The sequence below is a fragment of the Juglans regia genome, chromosome 1 (assembly GCF_001411555.2).
Source record: "Juglans regia cultivar Chandler chromosome 1, Walnut 2.0, whole genome shotgun sequence".
NCBI classification, from domain to species: domain Eukaryota; kingdom Viridiplantae; phylum Streptophyta; class Magnoliopsida; order Fagales; family Juglandaceae; genus Juglans; species Juglans regia.
In genome coordinates this window covers 20,364,812-20,379,608 of record NC_049901.1, presented here as the reverse complement: position 1 = coordinate 20,379,608, position 14,797 = coordinate 20,364,812, and the positions used below count along the sequence as shown (strand labels likewise).

The 14,797-nt window shown below is 42.0% G+C and overlaps 2 protein-coding genes across 3 annotated transcripts; one reads left to right on the top strand and one right to left on the bottom strand.

Moving 5' to 3' along the window:
* Nucleotides 1-517: 517 nt before the first annotated feature.
* Nucleotides 518-4,268, top strand: LOC108981943 (pentatricopeptide repeat-containing protein At1g73710). Of its 2 annotated transcripts, none has more exons than XM_018953200.2 (2): nucleotides 518-776; nucleotides 908-4,268. In XM_018953200.2, exon 2 carries the CDS (start codon nucleotides 913-915, stop codon nucleotides 4,015-4,017), a length of 3,105 nt encoding a protein of 1,034 aa, XP_018808745.2. In that variant the 5' UTR covers nucleotides 518-776; nucleotides 908-912; the 3' UTR covers nucleotides 4,018-4,268. The 2 variants fall into 2 exon arrangements, with proteins under 2 accessions (XP_018808745.2, XP_035543134.1); XM_035687241.1 differs by having other exon boundaries at nucleotides 518-808.
* A 674-nt stretch (nucleotides 4,269-4,942) lies between these two features.
* On the bottom strand, nucleotides 4,943-7,405 carry LOC108981936 (pentatricopeptide repeat-containing protein At1g03540). The gene has a single exon (XM_018953189.2). The coding sequence runs from the start codon at nucleotides 7,370-7,372 to the stop codon at nucleotides 5,468-5,470; it is 1,905 nt and encodes a 634-aa protein (XP_018808734.1). The 5' UTR covers nucleotides 7,373-7,405; the 3' UTR covers nucleotides 4,943-5,467.
* Between the last annotated feature and the right edge of the window lie 7,392 nt (nucleotides 7,406-14,797).

Here is a 14,797-nt window from a genome sequence, read left to right as displayed (position 1 = left end):
GTTCACGTGAATTGAATTTAAAAGCAGATAACAAATTTATAGTGACCATTTCCTCTAAAATCAGTACTTAAAGCCCATCCATCATAAAGCAACTAAGCAAACTTAAATAACATTTGCTACCGAATCAATGAGCTCTTGTTTTGGGACGAGAAAATTTACAAGAAAAGAATGTTCAAAAGACAAAAAAAAGGCCTAATTTTTATACCGAATCATCAAGTGATGAACGACGTCATTATCGCAAAATGATTGAATCACCAGAATAATAACAGTACAAATATACTTTGAAAAATATTTTAATTACAAAGACCGGGTAAAAATAAAAGAGTAAAGCTACTCATCATCTCAATTCTCATAATCTTTTTATTATCTTATAATATAAAATTAAATAATTAGTGAATTTATTATTTAATATCACATTATGGGATTATGAGAAGAGGACGAAAAAATAAATGATGAATACATTTACTCAAAATAAAACTAATTTAGATTGAAAACGTAAAATATTTGGAACCGAGCTACAATCTGCGCATCAGATTCTCTCTATTGAAGTTCCGTTCCAAAATAACCCACAATCCTTCTCGTTTTCCCCTTCGATTTTTCCACTTTTGGGAGTCTCAAAACTGAGCTGTGACGGCGAGGGGGCGAAGACAGATTTGTATCTGCGCGAGCGACATGAAATTGTAACGGACACTTCACTTTAAACTGGTTTTTAATGTAGAAGTCCTCAAAAGACAAACCTAGTACATATACTTGGTTACTGAGAAACAAGATTCCAGGTACCGAGAAACTCAAATACCCAACTGCAACTGTAACAAGCTTCTCTTCTCTGTCTTACCTTTTCTTCTGAGAGCCAAACCTCACAATACATGCGAATAACCTCCAATCTTTTTTTTTAAAAAAAAAACAGACCAGATGCTGCTGCTCCACAGTTACAGCTACAGCTCTAACTCCAGAGAATTTACTCAAGAAAGTCTCCACAACTCGATGCATAACCTAAGCTTGCTTCCAAACCTTCATTCTCCTTTCAAAACTAGGGCTTTTCTAGGGTTTAACGTACACGACCCTCGCTTAGCAAAAAGACAGCAACGCCTTTTGCACTATGTTGTACCCTCTCACCAGGCCCTTGATACTATGGTAAGTTCACATACCCACCAACAGATTCTGGGGGGATCTAGGGTTCTACTGGGGTTTAAGCTTCAGTGCCATTCTAGAGCATTAACTCCCCCAGCACAAAGTTCTTCACTCAATGGTAGGAAAAAGAAGTATGGAGGTGTATTGCCTTCGATTTTAAGGTCATTGGATTCTGAAAATGACATCGAAAAGACCCTTAATTCCTTTGGTGGGAATTTGAATCCTAAAGAACAGACTGTTATTCTCAAAGAACAGATCAGATGGGAAAGAGTAATCAGGGTTTTTGAATGGTTCAAGTCGCAGAAAGGGTATGTGCCCAATGTAATTCACTATAATGTTGTGCTTCGAGCATTGGGTAGAGCTCAGAAATGGGATGAGTTGAGGCTTTGTTGGATTGAAATGGCAAACAAGGGCATTTTGCCAACGAATAATACATATGGGATGCTCGTCGATGTGTATGGGAAAGCTGGGCTTGTGAAAGAATCGCTTTTGTGGATTAAGCATATGAGACAGAGGGGACTTTTTCCGGATGAAGTTACGATGAATACGGTTGTTCGGGTGTTAAAGGATGCAAAAGAGTTTGATAGGGCTGATAGGTTTTATAGAGATTGGTGTGTTGGGCGGGTTGAGTTGGATGATCTTGATTTGGATTCTATAGTTGAATCTGTAGATGGGGGCTCTGCACTTATTAGTATTAAGCATTTTTTGTCAACTGAACTTTTCAAGACGGGTGGGAGAATTTCTGGTCCAAAAGTTAGGAGTGCTTATGATGTGGAGAATTCTGTTCGGAAGCCAAGACGTACATCCACATATAACACCTTGATTGATTTGTATGGAAAGGCTGGGCGACTTAAAGATGCAGCTGATGTGTTTGCTGAAATGTTGAAGTCTGGGGTGGCAATGGATACCATTACTTTTAACACTATGATCTTTACTTGTGGAAGCCATGGAAATTTGTCAGAGGCAGAACTTTTGCTTACTAAGATGGAAGAAAGGGGCATATGTCCTGACACTAAAACTTTTAACATCTTTCTTTCTATGTATGCTGATGCTGGGCAGATTGATGCAGCTCTCCAGTGTTACAGGAAGATTAGAGAGGTAGGCCTTTTCCCTGATAGTGTTACTCACAGAGCTGTGCTTCATATATTATGTGAGAGAAATATGGTTCAAGATGTGGAGACCGTGCTTTTGGAAATGGAGAGATCTGGCTTGCGTGTTGATGAGCATTCTATTCCTGGTGTTGTTAAAATGTATATCAATGAAGGATTGCTTGGTCAGGCAAAATCCACTTTTGAAAAGAGTCAATCAAATGGTGGGTTGTCATCAAAGACGCGTGGAGCAATTATAGATGCTTATGCTGAAAAGGGTCTTTGGGCTGAAGCTGAGGCTGTGTTCTTTTGTAAGAGAGATTTGGTAGGACAGAAGAAGGACGTTTTGGAATACAATGTCATGGTCAAAGCTTATGGAAAGGCAAAGCTTTATGATAAGGCCCTCTCTCTCTTCAAGGACATGAAAAATTATGGGACATGGCCAGACGAATGCACCTATAATTCTCTCATTCAAATGTTTGCTGGAGGTGATCTCGTGGAGCAAGCAAGGGAACTGTTAGCGGAAATGCAGGCAATGGCCTTGAAACCTCATTGTTCAACCTTCTCTGCTGTTATTGCATGCTACGCGCGTCTTGGACAACTTTCTGATGCTGTTGGTGTCTACCAAGAAATGATAAGAGTGGGAGTACCTTCAAATGAAGTGGTGTATGGATCTCTAATCAATGGATTTGCGGAGTCTGGTAGAGTTGAAGATGCTCTACAATACTTCTACCAGATGGAAGAATCTGGGATTTTGGTAAATCAAGTAGTGTTGACATCCCTGATTAAAGCTTATGGTAAGGTGGGGAATCTGGAAGGAGCAAAAGCAATCTATGAGAGGATAAAGGATTTGGAGAGTGGTCCAGATATTGTCGCGTCAAACAGTATGATCAACCTCTATGCAGATTTAGGGATGGTTTTTGAGGCCAAATTGCTTTTTGAAGATTTGAGGGACAAGGGTTGGGCAGATGGGGTTTCATTTGCAACGATGATGTTCCTTTACAAGAACTTGGGCATGTTCGATGAAGCTATTGATGTTGCAGAGGAGATGAAACAGTCAGGTTTACTAAGGGACTGTACTTCATATAATAAGGTAATGGCTTGTTATGCCACTAATGGGCAGTTACGTGAGTGTGGTGAATTGTTGCATGAGATGATAACTCGGAAGCTCTTGCCCGATACTGGGACCTTTAAAGTATTATTCACTGTATTGAAGAAGGGAGGTTTTCCGATTGAAGCAGTAACACAGCTAGAGTTATCTTACCAGGAAGGAAAACCTTATGCTCGACAAGCTGTCATCACCTCACTTTTCTCTTTAGTGGGTATGCATGCTTTTGCAATCGAGTCCTGCGAAATCTTAGCAAAAGCTGATGTGGTTCTTGATTCTTCTGTCTACAATGCTGCTATATACGCTTATGGGGTATTTGGGGAAATTGACAAGGCTTTGAACATATTCATGAAAATGCAGGATGAGGACCTGGAACCCGACCTTGTAACATTTATAAATCTGGTAGGTTGTTATGGAAAAGCTGGTATGCTTGGGGGTGTGAACCGGATTTACAGCCAACTAAAATTTGGAGAGATTGAGCCCAGTGAATCCTTGTTTAAGGCAATAATTGATGCATATAAAAATGCCAACAGACATGACCTTGCTAATTTGGTTACCCAAGAGATGAGGTTTGTTTCCGGCTCCCAACTATCATCTGAGTCTATAACTGAAGATGAGTCAGATGGCTTGCAACAAGCGTCTGATTCTGAAACCATAGATGAATATGATGAAATTTCTTCAGGTCTTTAGAATCCACAATTATTGTTGGTTCAAAAGTGGGAGGCTCCCTTTGGTGGACACTGTACAGAAGCAGCATTTTGCAAGCTTTGAAGATTGTGTGTTCATATTCAGAAAAGGAATATAGCACATTAGTGGATTGATGAAAGATTGTATCGAACAAGGTTCTGGTTTTGAACGAGATATGTAAATCTGGGGATAGTCCCTTGTAAAACTTTATGAACTTTGCAATATGTAAATACCAAGTTTTGCCATTTCTCCTCTTGCTTGTGCAATGCTGTTAAATAACGGCTCTGATGCCTTTGTTTTTCCTGCCCATACATACCTTCACGTTATTATCATCATGCTATCCTTTCTATCCCTGTGCCATTTCTGTGAAAAATATATGTAGGATGATTTTAGGCATACCCCTTTAGAATCTGCAGTACCCTGGAGTGAGTAGAAGGTACCTCCACAGGCGAATGATTCATGTGGGGCCAAAAACCCATGACTTCCTGGAACACGAGGATATAGTTTCTACAATGTCGATTAATGTTCTTTCAATTTTGAAGTCCACATTGTAAGTAATGTTGGACAGCACACTGTCGAAATAAACAAACAAAAAAATGGACAAATAAACACGAAATTAATATTGTCCACCCCGAACATAACAACAATCTATATCCTCAAAACTTTTCCTCCATTGAAGTCTCTATCTCTTCAGTTTTTTCTTTTCATTTATATTTTCCCTGAAACTTTGAAGTTACGCGACTTTATCAAGGTGTGCTTTTACATAGAGAGGATGTTCACAAAGATGAATTTATTTCCTCATAGGCAGGTAAAGGATTTCGTTTTTACCACAGCATTTTAACACTATTCAGGCTGTACAAAGAATCATGGAAAAAGTAATGATATCATCACCTTCCCCAGAAAATGATATTAGAATAAACTTGTACATTTTTGTTTATTAATAAGGGCATGAAAGATACAAATACGCATTTAAACTTGTATGCAAAATATAAAAAGTGACATTGATTGCAATAGACAAAAATGGATGATTCATTGACAAAATTGAAGGATTAAATCTGATGTAGTTTTAGATGCCACAAAGTCAGCTAACCGGTGTCTTGTCCTTCCATGAGTGTCATAATAAGATCATCCAGATATATCTAACAGTGAATTGAACGTGAAATTCTAGTCTCAAAGGCTCACTAAACCATTCAGAAGAAATTAAGCCATAATCCCAACTTCTCAAAATACCGAAAGATGAGCATCCTACTGTTTTTCTCACCGCAGAAAGTTAAGCATGGAGGTCTGCAATTGCTCCCATAGTTACCAAGTTTCATCTTCCACACATCTTGTGTTATTCTGGCTTATCCAATAGCATTCCGTGAGGGAAGGTGAAAGGAAAATCCCTTCTGTTTGATCAAGGCCATTCCATCAGCCTTGAACATGAAACACAAAACCTCATTTCTTCTTACCATCACACAAACTCCCCCGCACTAGAAGAATTATTATTTCCAGGAATAATGAAACTACCCACGTCAAGATGAGAACTCAAGTTTCTGTTACTTTCAATCCAGCTCCTACCTACCATCTTTTTAACCCCTCTATTTTCCATCAACCTCCTAATCTCCAAGGCATCATTCCATCGTCCTATTGCTCTGTAAACATTAGCTAGAAGAACATAACTCAAGTGGTAGCCAGGTTCCAATTCGATCATTTTCTTAGCAATGCGCTCTGCAGTTATGGAGTTCGTACATGTAGTGCAAGCACCGAGAAGTACTGCCCAAAGAGATGAATCATTTTTAAATTCTGCATTCTCTATCAAATTTTCAGCTTCTTCAAGTAGGCCAGCACGGCCTAGAAGGTCAACCATGCAATTATAGTGCTCAATTCCAGCTTTAATCCCATATTCCTCGGTCATTAAGATAAAATATTTTCTTCCTTGATCAACCAAACCTGTATGGCTACAAGCAAAGAGAACCCCAATAAAACTAATGTAATCAGGCTTTATTCCGTCCTTAATCATCTCATAAAAAATTCTAAGAGCTTCCTCACCTTTTCCATTTTGAGCAAACCCACAAATCATTGAGTTCCAAGTTATCAAATTTTTCACTGGCATCTGCATGAAAATCCTAAATGCAAAACTGATACAACCACATTTAGCATAAAGACCAACTAAGGCTGATTCTACAATGACATCCCTCCAACCACCCCTTTTCATATACTGGCAATGTACTTCTTTCCCTAGTCGTACTGCTGCCAAACCTGCACATGCACGAAGGACAGTTCCAAAACAGTAAAGATCAACCTCTTCCATTTCCCTAAATAGTTTAATGACAGATTCAAAGTCTGAATTTTGACAGTATACTCCAAGCAATGCAGACCAAGAAACTGAATTCCTTTTGGGCATCCTGTCAAAAACAAGCCGAGATTCATCTACCGACCCACATTTTCCATACATGTCCACAAGGCTGCTCTCAACAACCACATTTCCACAAAGTCCAGAAGTAATAACCTTAGCATGCAGCTCTTTACCTTGCTTTAACCTCCCTAAATTACCACAAGCAGTCAAAACAGTCCCACACGTAAATTCATCAGGGGACAGCCCATGATTTCTATGCATCGCATAAAAGAAACCCATGGCCTCCACGAACAAATCATTTCTTGTATATGCCGAAATAAGCGACGTCCAACATATAGCATCCGGTTCAGGCAACTGATCAAATAGCCGGTGTGCATCTCCCGATTCATAGTTCCTCCCATACATGTCAATCAAAGCACTAGAAATGACATAATTCGAATCAAACCCACATCTCACAACCATCCCATGAAAGCACCTCCCGAGCCTCAAATATCCAAGCTCTGAACAGGCCTTGATCGTTGCAGATATAGTGAACCCATTTGGCTCAACCCCGAAAAGCAACATCTTCCAGAAAAACTCAAGCGAGTCCCCAGGCTTTCCAGCCCGAACATACCCCGATATTATAGAGGTCCAAGATATCACATCCTTAACAAATAGACCATCAAAAACTCTCCGAGTCTCCGAAAAATCACGACCTAATTTAAAATAAAGAGCAAGTAAGCTATTTCCGACGAAACGGTCGGTCTCAAGGCCGGACTTAACAACATGGGCATGGATTTGGAGGCCATGGTTGAAAGAAAGGACTTTAGTACACGTTTGTAGGAGTGAAGCATACAGGACTGGTTTGACCGAGATGTCGCCGTAATTTGTGGAGTTTAGGAGTCGAAGCGCATCGGGAAGCGCTCCGAGCTTGCACAGATAGAGGATTTGGGATTCTTTGATCGATGTGGTTTTGGTGTTTTTGGGATTGAGAGGAGTGAGAGAGCTGCAATGCCGTTTGAAGAAGAAGGAGAGCTTCATCAACAAAAGAAATTATCGCAAGAGTGAGGGAAAAGGGACGGTAAACTGTTTTTTGAAAATTTGACTGTTAGGGAAGTTGGTTGGGTATATCTATAACGTTATTATCCATCACATTTTTATTTTTCATCTCTTTTAACTTTTTTAAAGAGAATTCAAAGGATGATAAGAGATGCAATTGAATGAGGACACATTTAATGCATGAAAAATCGGACAATAAGCTGAAAGGGGAGAGAGCTTTGTTCCCGGTCGGCTAAGATGATTTGAGCCTCAATCGGTGTGGTCTGGTGCCCCTGACAGTGGTCGGATGCGGCTGTACGGTGTTGGCACATACATCCATGGTGATTTATAGTAAACAAATGCAATGAAAGTAAAAGATTGAAATACAGAGATTTATGTAATTCGACATGATGTCTACGTCTACAGTTGTTTGGGGAGGAGAAATTCATTATAATATGCTTGTTTATAGTCTCTCATAGCCTCTCATTTCTCACTGTACAATGGAGGTCTTAAATAAGAGCAGAAAAGCTGGGAGTACTTATATGGAGAAAGCTTCATTTGTTCATTTGGAATTATTCAGCGCACTAGAAATTCATCCTTCTTCCACCTTCGGCTTAGAAAGTGAATCGAATCCTAGTGACGATGCCATTATTAATGCATGAAAAATCACACAACAGGCTGAAAGGGGAGAAAGAGTCATTCCCAACCCACTGAGACGATTCGGGCCTCTATCAGTGTGGTCTGGTGCCCTCGGCAGGGGTTTAGTGCAGTCATACGGTGTCGGCGCGTACATCCATGGTGGTGTATAGAAAACAAATGAAATGAAAGTAAGAGATTGAAACACAAAGATTTATGCGGTTCGGCATAATGATGCCTACGCCCATGGTCGTTTGGGGAGGAGAAATTTACTATAATATGCTTGTTTACAATCTCTCATAGCCTCTACTTTCTCACTGTACAATGGAGGTCTTAAATATACTTGCTAGAGAAGACCCCCTCGCTGGAGCTCCCCTTCGAGAGGTTGAAGAAGAAGTCGAAGTAGAAGTCGTCCCCAAGTCGTCTGGTCGCTTGCTTTTTATTTGACCATCTTCTCGCGTGCGCCTCGGTAGTGGTGAGGGATGTTCACTTTCTGTGTCTGACCACCTCTCATTTTCTCACTTTCTCTTGACACTCCCCTTTACCTCCTGACACCTTCACTCCCTTGTCACTTCTTGTTCCCATTTCCCATTTCTCTCGTCTTCTAATGGTGGCCTAGTGGGTTGGGCCTGGATATTTTATCATTTTCAGCTACCTACGATTCTTAAGAGCAATTTGTTCCAACAAAGACCTTGAGAATTTTTAAGATAAAATATGCAACAGAGGTTGCCCTAAAAAATCTGTAAGAAAATAAATTTCGAAAGCAGGTCATTGGTTCTCCGTTCTGCTTGCGTTAAGCAATAAGCGCTTCCGAGGGCAAGATTAGGTAGGAGGTGCGCTCGACTACGTAAGATGACGTGGCGGGAGGCATATTCAACCATGGAACTCAGACGTGGTGGGAGGAATATTCGACCACAGAGCTCGGACGTGGCAGGAGATGTACTCGACTGCATAAGATGTGAGCTTGGAGCTCGGATGTGGCGGGAGGCATACTCAACCACGGAGCTTGGACGTGGAGGGAGGTATATTCAACCGTGGAGCTCGGACGTGGCAAGAGGTGTACTCGACTGCTTATGATGCGTAGTATGACGGTGCGTTCGCATCTATGTATGTCATTATTGAAAAGTGTATGTTCATCTGACATTTTCGTTTTTGATTTACTATTAATGTCGAAGTTTGTGTGAAATAACCCATGCAAAGTGGTTAGAGGGCCTCTCGACCCCCTGGGTTAATCTTAGGCTATTGTTGAGCCCGTTGACTCATTCCCAAATGCGACCCGCACAAAGTTGTTGTGGAGCTCGAAGACCCATTAACTCTGAAGGCTCATTCTCGGAGGTAACCCGGTGGCAGTGGTTATGGCTTGAGTGTGACACTCAGCGTGAGTCTAGGCACTCATATTAGTGTGAAGGTTGGCAAGTCAAGGGACTTGTGTTCAAATGGCCGTCTGGGCAAGTCCTAGGACTAGTGCCCGGCCTAAACTTCACAGAGAATCAAGGGACTCGGCTTGTAGCACGAAAGTCCGCAAGTCAAGGGATTTGTGTCCAAGTGGTCATGTGGGTAGAGCTCAGGATGCTCTGGCCCAACCAATGCTTCACGGTGAGTCTTGGGACTCGGCTTGGTTCATGAAGTTTGGTAAGTCAAGGGATTTGTGTCCAAGTGGCCATGTGGGCAGAGCTTAGGATGCTCTAGCCCGACCAGTGCTTCGTGGCAAGTCCTAGGACTTGGCTTGGTTCACGAAGTTTGGCAAGTCTAGGGACTTGTGTCTGAGTGGCTATGTGGGCAGAGCTCGGGATGCTCTGGCTCGACCAGTGCTTCGCGACGAGTCCTGAGACTTGGCTTGCTTCACGAAATTCGGCAAGTCAAGAGACTTGTGTCCAAATGGCCATGTGAGCAGAGCTAAGGATGCTCCGGCCTGACCATTGCTTCTTGGCGAGTCTTGGGATTTGGCTTATGTCACGAAAGTCAGCAAGTCAATGGACTTTTGTCCGACTGGTCGTGTAGGCGAGCCAGGGATCGCTATGGTATTGTCTCTTTCAAAGCTTGCTATTTAGGTCTGGTTTTTACTAATCAATTTGGATTTTGGAGACTTTTCCTGCAAAAAAGAAAAACTCCTTGAGGTTTCACGAGAATCCCAATGATATCACACCTCGAGAATATACTTTGCTGGAAATCACTAGCTTGACATGGGATGCAGACTACTCAGCCCCATTTTGGCACCACTCAGACTTCTTGAATTTGTCTTCATCAAAATAAATTACTCGGTATCGCGGGCACCCCAGAACTTCCTGATTTCCAAAACATGGTTGCCCGCATTGTTGAGCCTAGCGTGCCTCAAACCTTCACCACGCTCTAGCAAAACGATCCAGGTTTGCAAATCTCACATGTGTGATTTGGGTTATTTATGCTAACTGATTTGGCTTGTTTAGCACGATAAAAGCATATCTTTCAACAAAAAGCCAAGTCACTGGACTCACTGCAAACCAACAGGCAAGGCAAGTCCCTTGACTGCCCGACATCTCTCTCACACATAAAAGCCGAGTCGATGGACTCGAGTTCCAAGGGGCTTTCTCGAGCAGGTGAGTCGTGAGCATCCCAGGGGCTATCCCGAGCAGGTGAATTTTGTGTCCGTGACCAAGGAGCAGGTGGGCAGGGAAGTGCTTGCCCTCTGGTTGATGGATGAGGAAGGTCTCGGGCTTAGGGGGGTCTATCAGAGGAGCTAGTGGCCGAGATACAGATGTTCAAGGAGCTTGTTCTAACCGAGATACATCCGTGCGTGATGCTTTGTGGCCGTGAAAGACACGATTGGGCAGCAGGTGGCCGAGATGCTGGTGGCCAGGATGCTTGGCAATACATGGCCAAGCAAAGTGCCCAGCCTAAGGTGGCCGAGCAATGCACTGCACGACCGAGCAACATGCCCGCCACTAGGCAGCTGGGAAACACACATCGCAGTTAGAGGATGCTCTGCCAGAGGCGGTCTTGGTGCTAATGGGCAGATGCCCGCCAGCTTGTGGGAGCCACTGGAAATGGGGCTCCTTTCAGGGTGCATGGGGAACATGCACGGTCTTCCTCGTCTGGGACCACTGTGGTCGTGGCAGAAAATGCCGACAGCCTTCATGGTGGCCACCATTCTTCTCAGCTGGGCCCACGGACAATAGGCTAGAGGCTCTTTGGGTGCACGGGGACATGCACCCGCTGGCCGACATGCGCATGACCTCCATGGTCAGAGATCGGCGTGGTGGAGACAGAATCTACCGACGGACCATGTGGTGGTCGCCGGTGCTGCTCACTGAGCTCATGGCAACAAAGCCATGGGCCCTTTAGGTGTGCTGGAAGCCTGGAACGTGCACTCATTTTGTGCACTGTGCATGGCCCCCTTGGGTGGGGGCCACTGCAGCGTAGATAGAAATTGTCAGCAGTCTGTGCGGTGACCGCCGGCGGGTCCATGGACCTTGCGACAGGGTGGCGCGAGGCTCCTGGGTGCAAGACGACATGCACCAGTTGTGCATTGTGCGTGCCATGCACAGTTTGAACGTGCATGGGCACTAAGTGCACAATGCCCGCCCTCTGTGTACGTATTATACTTACTGTAGTCTGTGCATAGAGCATTGTGTCAAGGATTTAGGCACTGTGCATTTAAGTGCACAGTATTTTCCTGTGTCCCATGCATAAACTACACCCCCTGGATCGGGAAGCTGAGTGGCCCGGTCACTTGAGCTGCAAGTGCCATATGCAGGCACTTAAGTGTATAGTACTATCAACTACATAGGCGAGAAAAAGTTTACTTGCTCGATTTTTACGATGGCCTCGTTAATAAAAGTAAGAGCAAGAAAGCTTGGAGTACTTATCTAGAGGAAGCTTCATTTGTTCATTCAGAGATTACTCAGCGCACCGGAAATTCATCATTCTCCCACCTTTGGCTTAGAAAGTGAATCGAATCCCAGTGACGGGGCCATTGTTAATGCATGAAAAATTGCACAACAGCCAGGAAGAGGAGATAGAGTAGTTCTCGGCCTGCTGAGATGATTCAGGCCTTAGTCGGTGTGGTTTGGTGCTCCCGACAATGGTCCAATGCTGCCGTACGGTGTCGACTCATACATTCATGGCGGCGTATAGAAAACAAATGCAATGAAAGTCACAGATATTTACGTGGTTCGGCATGATGCCTACTTCTACGATCGTTTGGGGAGGAGAAATTCATTATAATATGTTTGTTTATAGTCTCTCATAGCCTTTCATTTCTCACTGTACAATGGAGGTCTTAAATATACTTGCTAGAGAAGACCCCCTCGCTAGAGCTCCCCTTCGAGAGGTCGAAGTAGAAGTCGTCTAGCCACTTGCTTTTTATCTGACTCTCTTCTCGCGTGCACCTCGGTAGTGGTGAAGGATGTTCGCTTTGTGTGTCTGACCAGCTCTCATTTTCTTACTTTCTCCTGACACCTTCACTCCCTTGTCCATTCTTGTTCCCATTTCCCGTTTATCTCGTCTCTTAGTGGTGGCCTGGTGGGTTGTGTCTGGTCTTGGGCCTAGATATTTTATCCACTTCAGACACGTAATTGAATTTCGTCTTAGGCCATCCATTCTCATCATGTCACATCATTTTAGAACCTATATCTAGCTTTGAGCTGTTCTCCACATCACTTTTATCGCAGTTATGTCACCGTAACAAAGTCTAACCATCAAGTTCAATATGGATTGGTACGCTTAGGATACTAGAATATTGATGTATTGGGAATATGTGTATTTAATAGTGTTTTCAAAATGACTTTGGAACAATCCCAAGTCGAAAAGAGAGAAAAAAAAAAAAAGTGGGCGTGGCTTAAGGCTGCAGGGCGATAGTGGCGCTTTTGTGGCACCTTGATGGCGCACTTGGCACTTAGTACGAAACATAGGCTAATTCTCAGACAAAAAATAGAGCTCGCCCCAAGCACGTGGGCTAGGTCTGAGGTGAGCAATGAAGCTCGCTCCCAAACAGCAATCGTGGTGAGCTCTTAGCTTGCTCACGCAGAAAAGCTCGAGCAAGCAATGAATTGCATCCCTAACAACCAATATGGCAGATACTCAGCCTATCCACATCAGAGGCTAGTAATGAAAGTCACCTCAATCAACAAGAAATACAGAGGGCAATGAAGCTTGTCTCAAACAACAAGAAACATGGACGAGCAATGAAGCTTGCCCTGAGAAACAAGAAACACGAGAGAACAATGAAGCTCGTCCCGAGCAATAAGAATGGCGGGTATTAAGCCTGCCCTCACTAGGAACAACACGCGAGAGCTATGAAGCTCTCCTAGAGCAACAAACAAAACTGATGAGGCCGATCTAATGCTCAGTCTAAGGTTAAAAGTATGTTTATCAATAGTCATAGACTATTTTTAACTACCATAAACCGCATGATCTGTCATCCAACAATCATTAGTTGTTATTTGAAAGTCACATATTTTAACTGAAGAAGTACATTATTGTCTTTATAAAGACACCTAATCATAAAACGTTAGATCAATTTTTCTCTCTCAATTCTCAGCCTCTTCCATTGTTCTCTATTAGTGGTTATTAGGTTTTTACCATAATTACAAAGCTCGTGGTATGTTGGTTTGATTTTGTTAAGTGCATAACGCAACCAAACAACAAAATTATTTTTTAGGCTTCATTGTATCTTGAAGATATTTTACCTTGACCCAGTGCACATCAATTCATCTAAAATGGTGGGGGGCGAAAATTTTCTTACGCAAAGATGTATTATTATGTGCCTTTGAAGCAAAGTTCCAATTTCATTTCATTAATTTTCCAACAAGTTCATTGCCCCTACCATGCTTGTACAAGCAACTGCGTGGCAGGATGGGTAACCCAATATTTTAAATTCCATCCTAATGATCATTCTGATTAAAGCACTGAAATTGAATATTTAGATACCATTTTGGAATTAGCTATATATATATATATATATATATATATATATATATATATATAGACTTGTTAATGTCGAAAATTGCACAACAGGTCTTAAGGGGAGAAAAAGTCATTCTCTACCTGATGTGAAAATTCAAGCCTCGATTGGTGTGTTGTAGAGCCCCAAACAGTAGTCTAGTATGGCTATACGAAATCGATGCGTACATCCATTGAAGTGAATAAAAAGTAAAGATATTGTGACACACAAATTTACGTGGTTCATCATAATGCCTATGTCCACAGATATTTGGGGAGGAAAAATCTATTATAACATGAGTATTTTATAGTTTCTCATTTCTCACTGTACAATAGAAGTTAAAGATCTATTTGTTGGAGGAGATCTTTCCACTGGAGCTCTCATCGTAAGGTTGAAGAAGCTGAAGAAGAAGAAGAAGAAGTCATTTCTTGTCTAGTTTGATCCTTTTTTATCCTCCGGCCTCGGGAGTGGTGTGGGATAGCAGTTTTATTCTACTCATCATTGGCGTGCCTGACTTACTTTCTCTCATTTATTTTTTTTACTCTTATTTTCCGTTCATTCCTTCTTTTCTCTCTAGCAATTTCTTTTTCCTTGTCTTCTCTTTGTCCATTATCTCTCTCTTTCCTTATCTTCTAGTGTAGGTCTTTTGATCGGCTAAGCTTGGTTAATTGGGTTTGAGATATTTTATCCACATTCAATACTGATAATTAATAATATAAATACATGTATATATAAGTGTATTTAATATATGTATGTAAGTGTGTGTATGCAAAAATTGAAGATTTATAAAATGAATATATGTTTAAAATATTTAAAAAAAGATAGTGATATTAGTTTTAAAAAGATAATATTAAAATAATCACAAACTTGAG

Bases quoted from the DNA above. Each gene is read 5' to 3' on its own strand.
- LOC108981936 (XM_018953189.2), bottom strand. From the start codon at position 7,372: ATGAAGCTCTCCTTCTTCTTCAAACGGCATTGCAGCTCTCTCACTCCT.
- LOC108981943 (XM_018953200.2), top strand. From the start codon at position 913: ATGCTGCTGCTCCACAGTTACAGCTACAGCTCTAACTCCAGAGAATTT.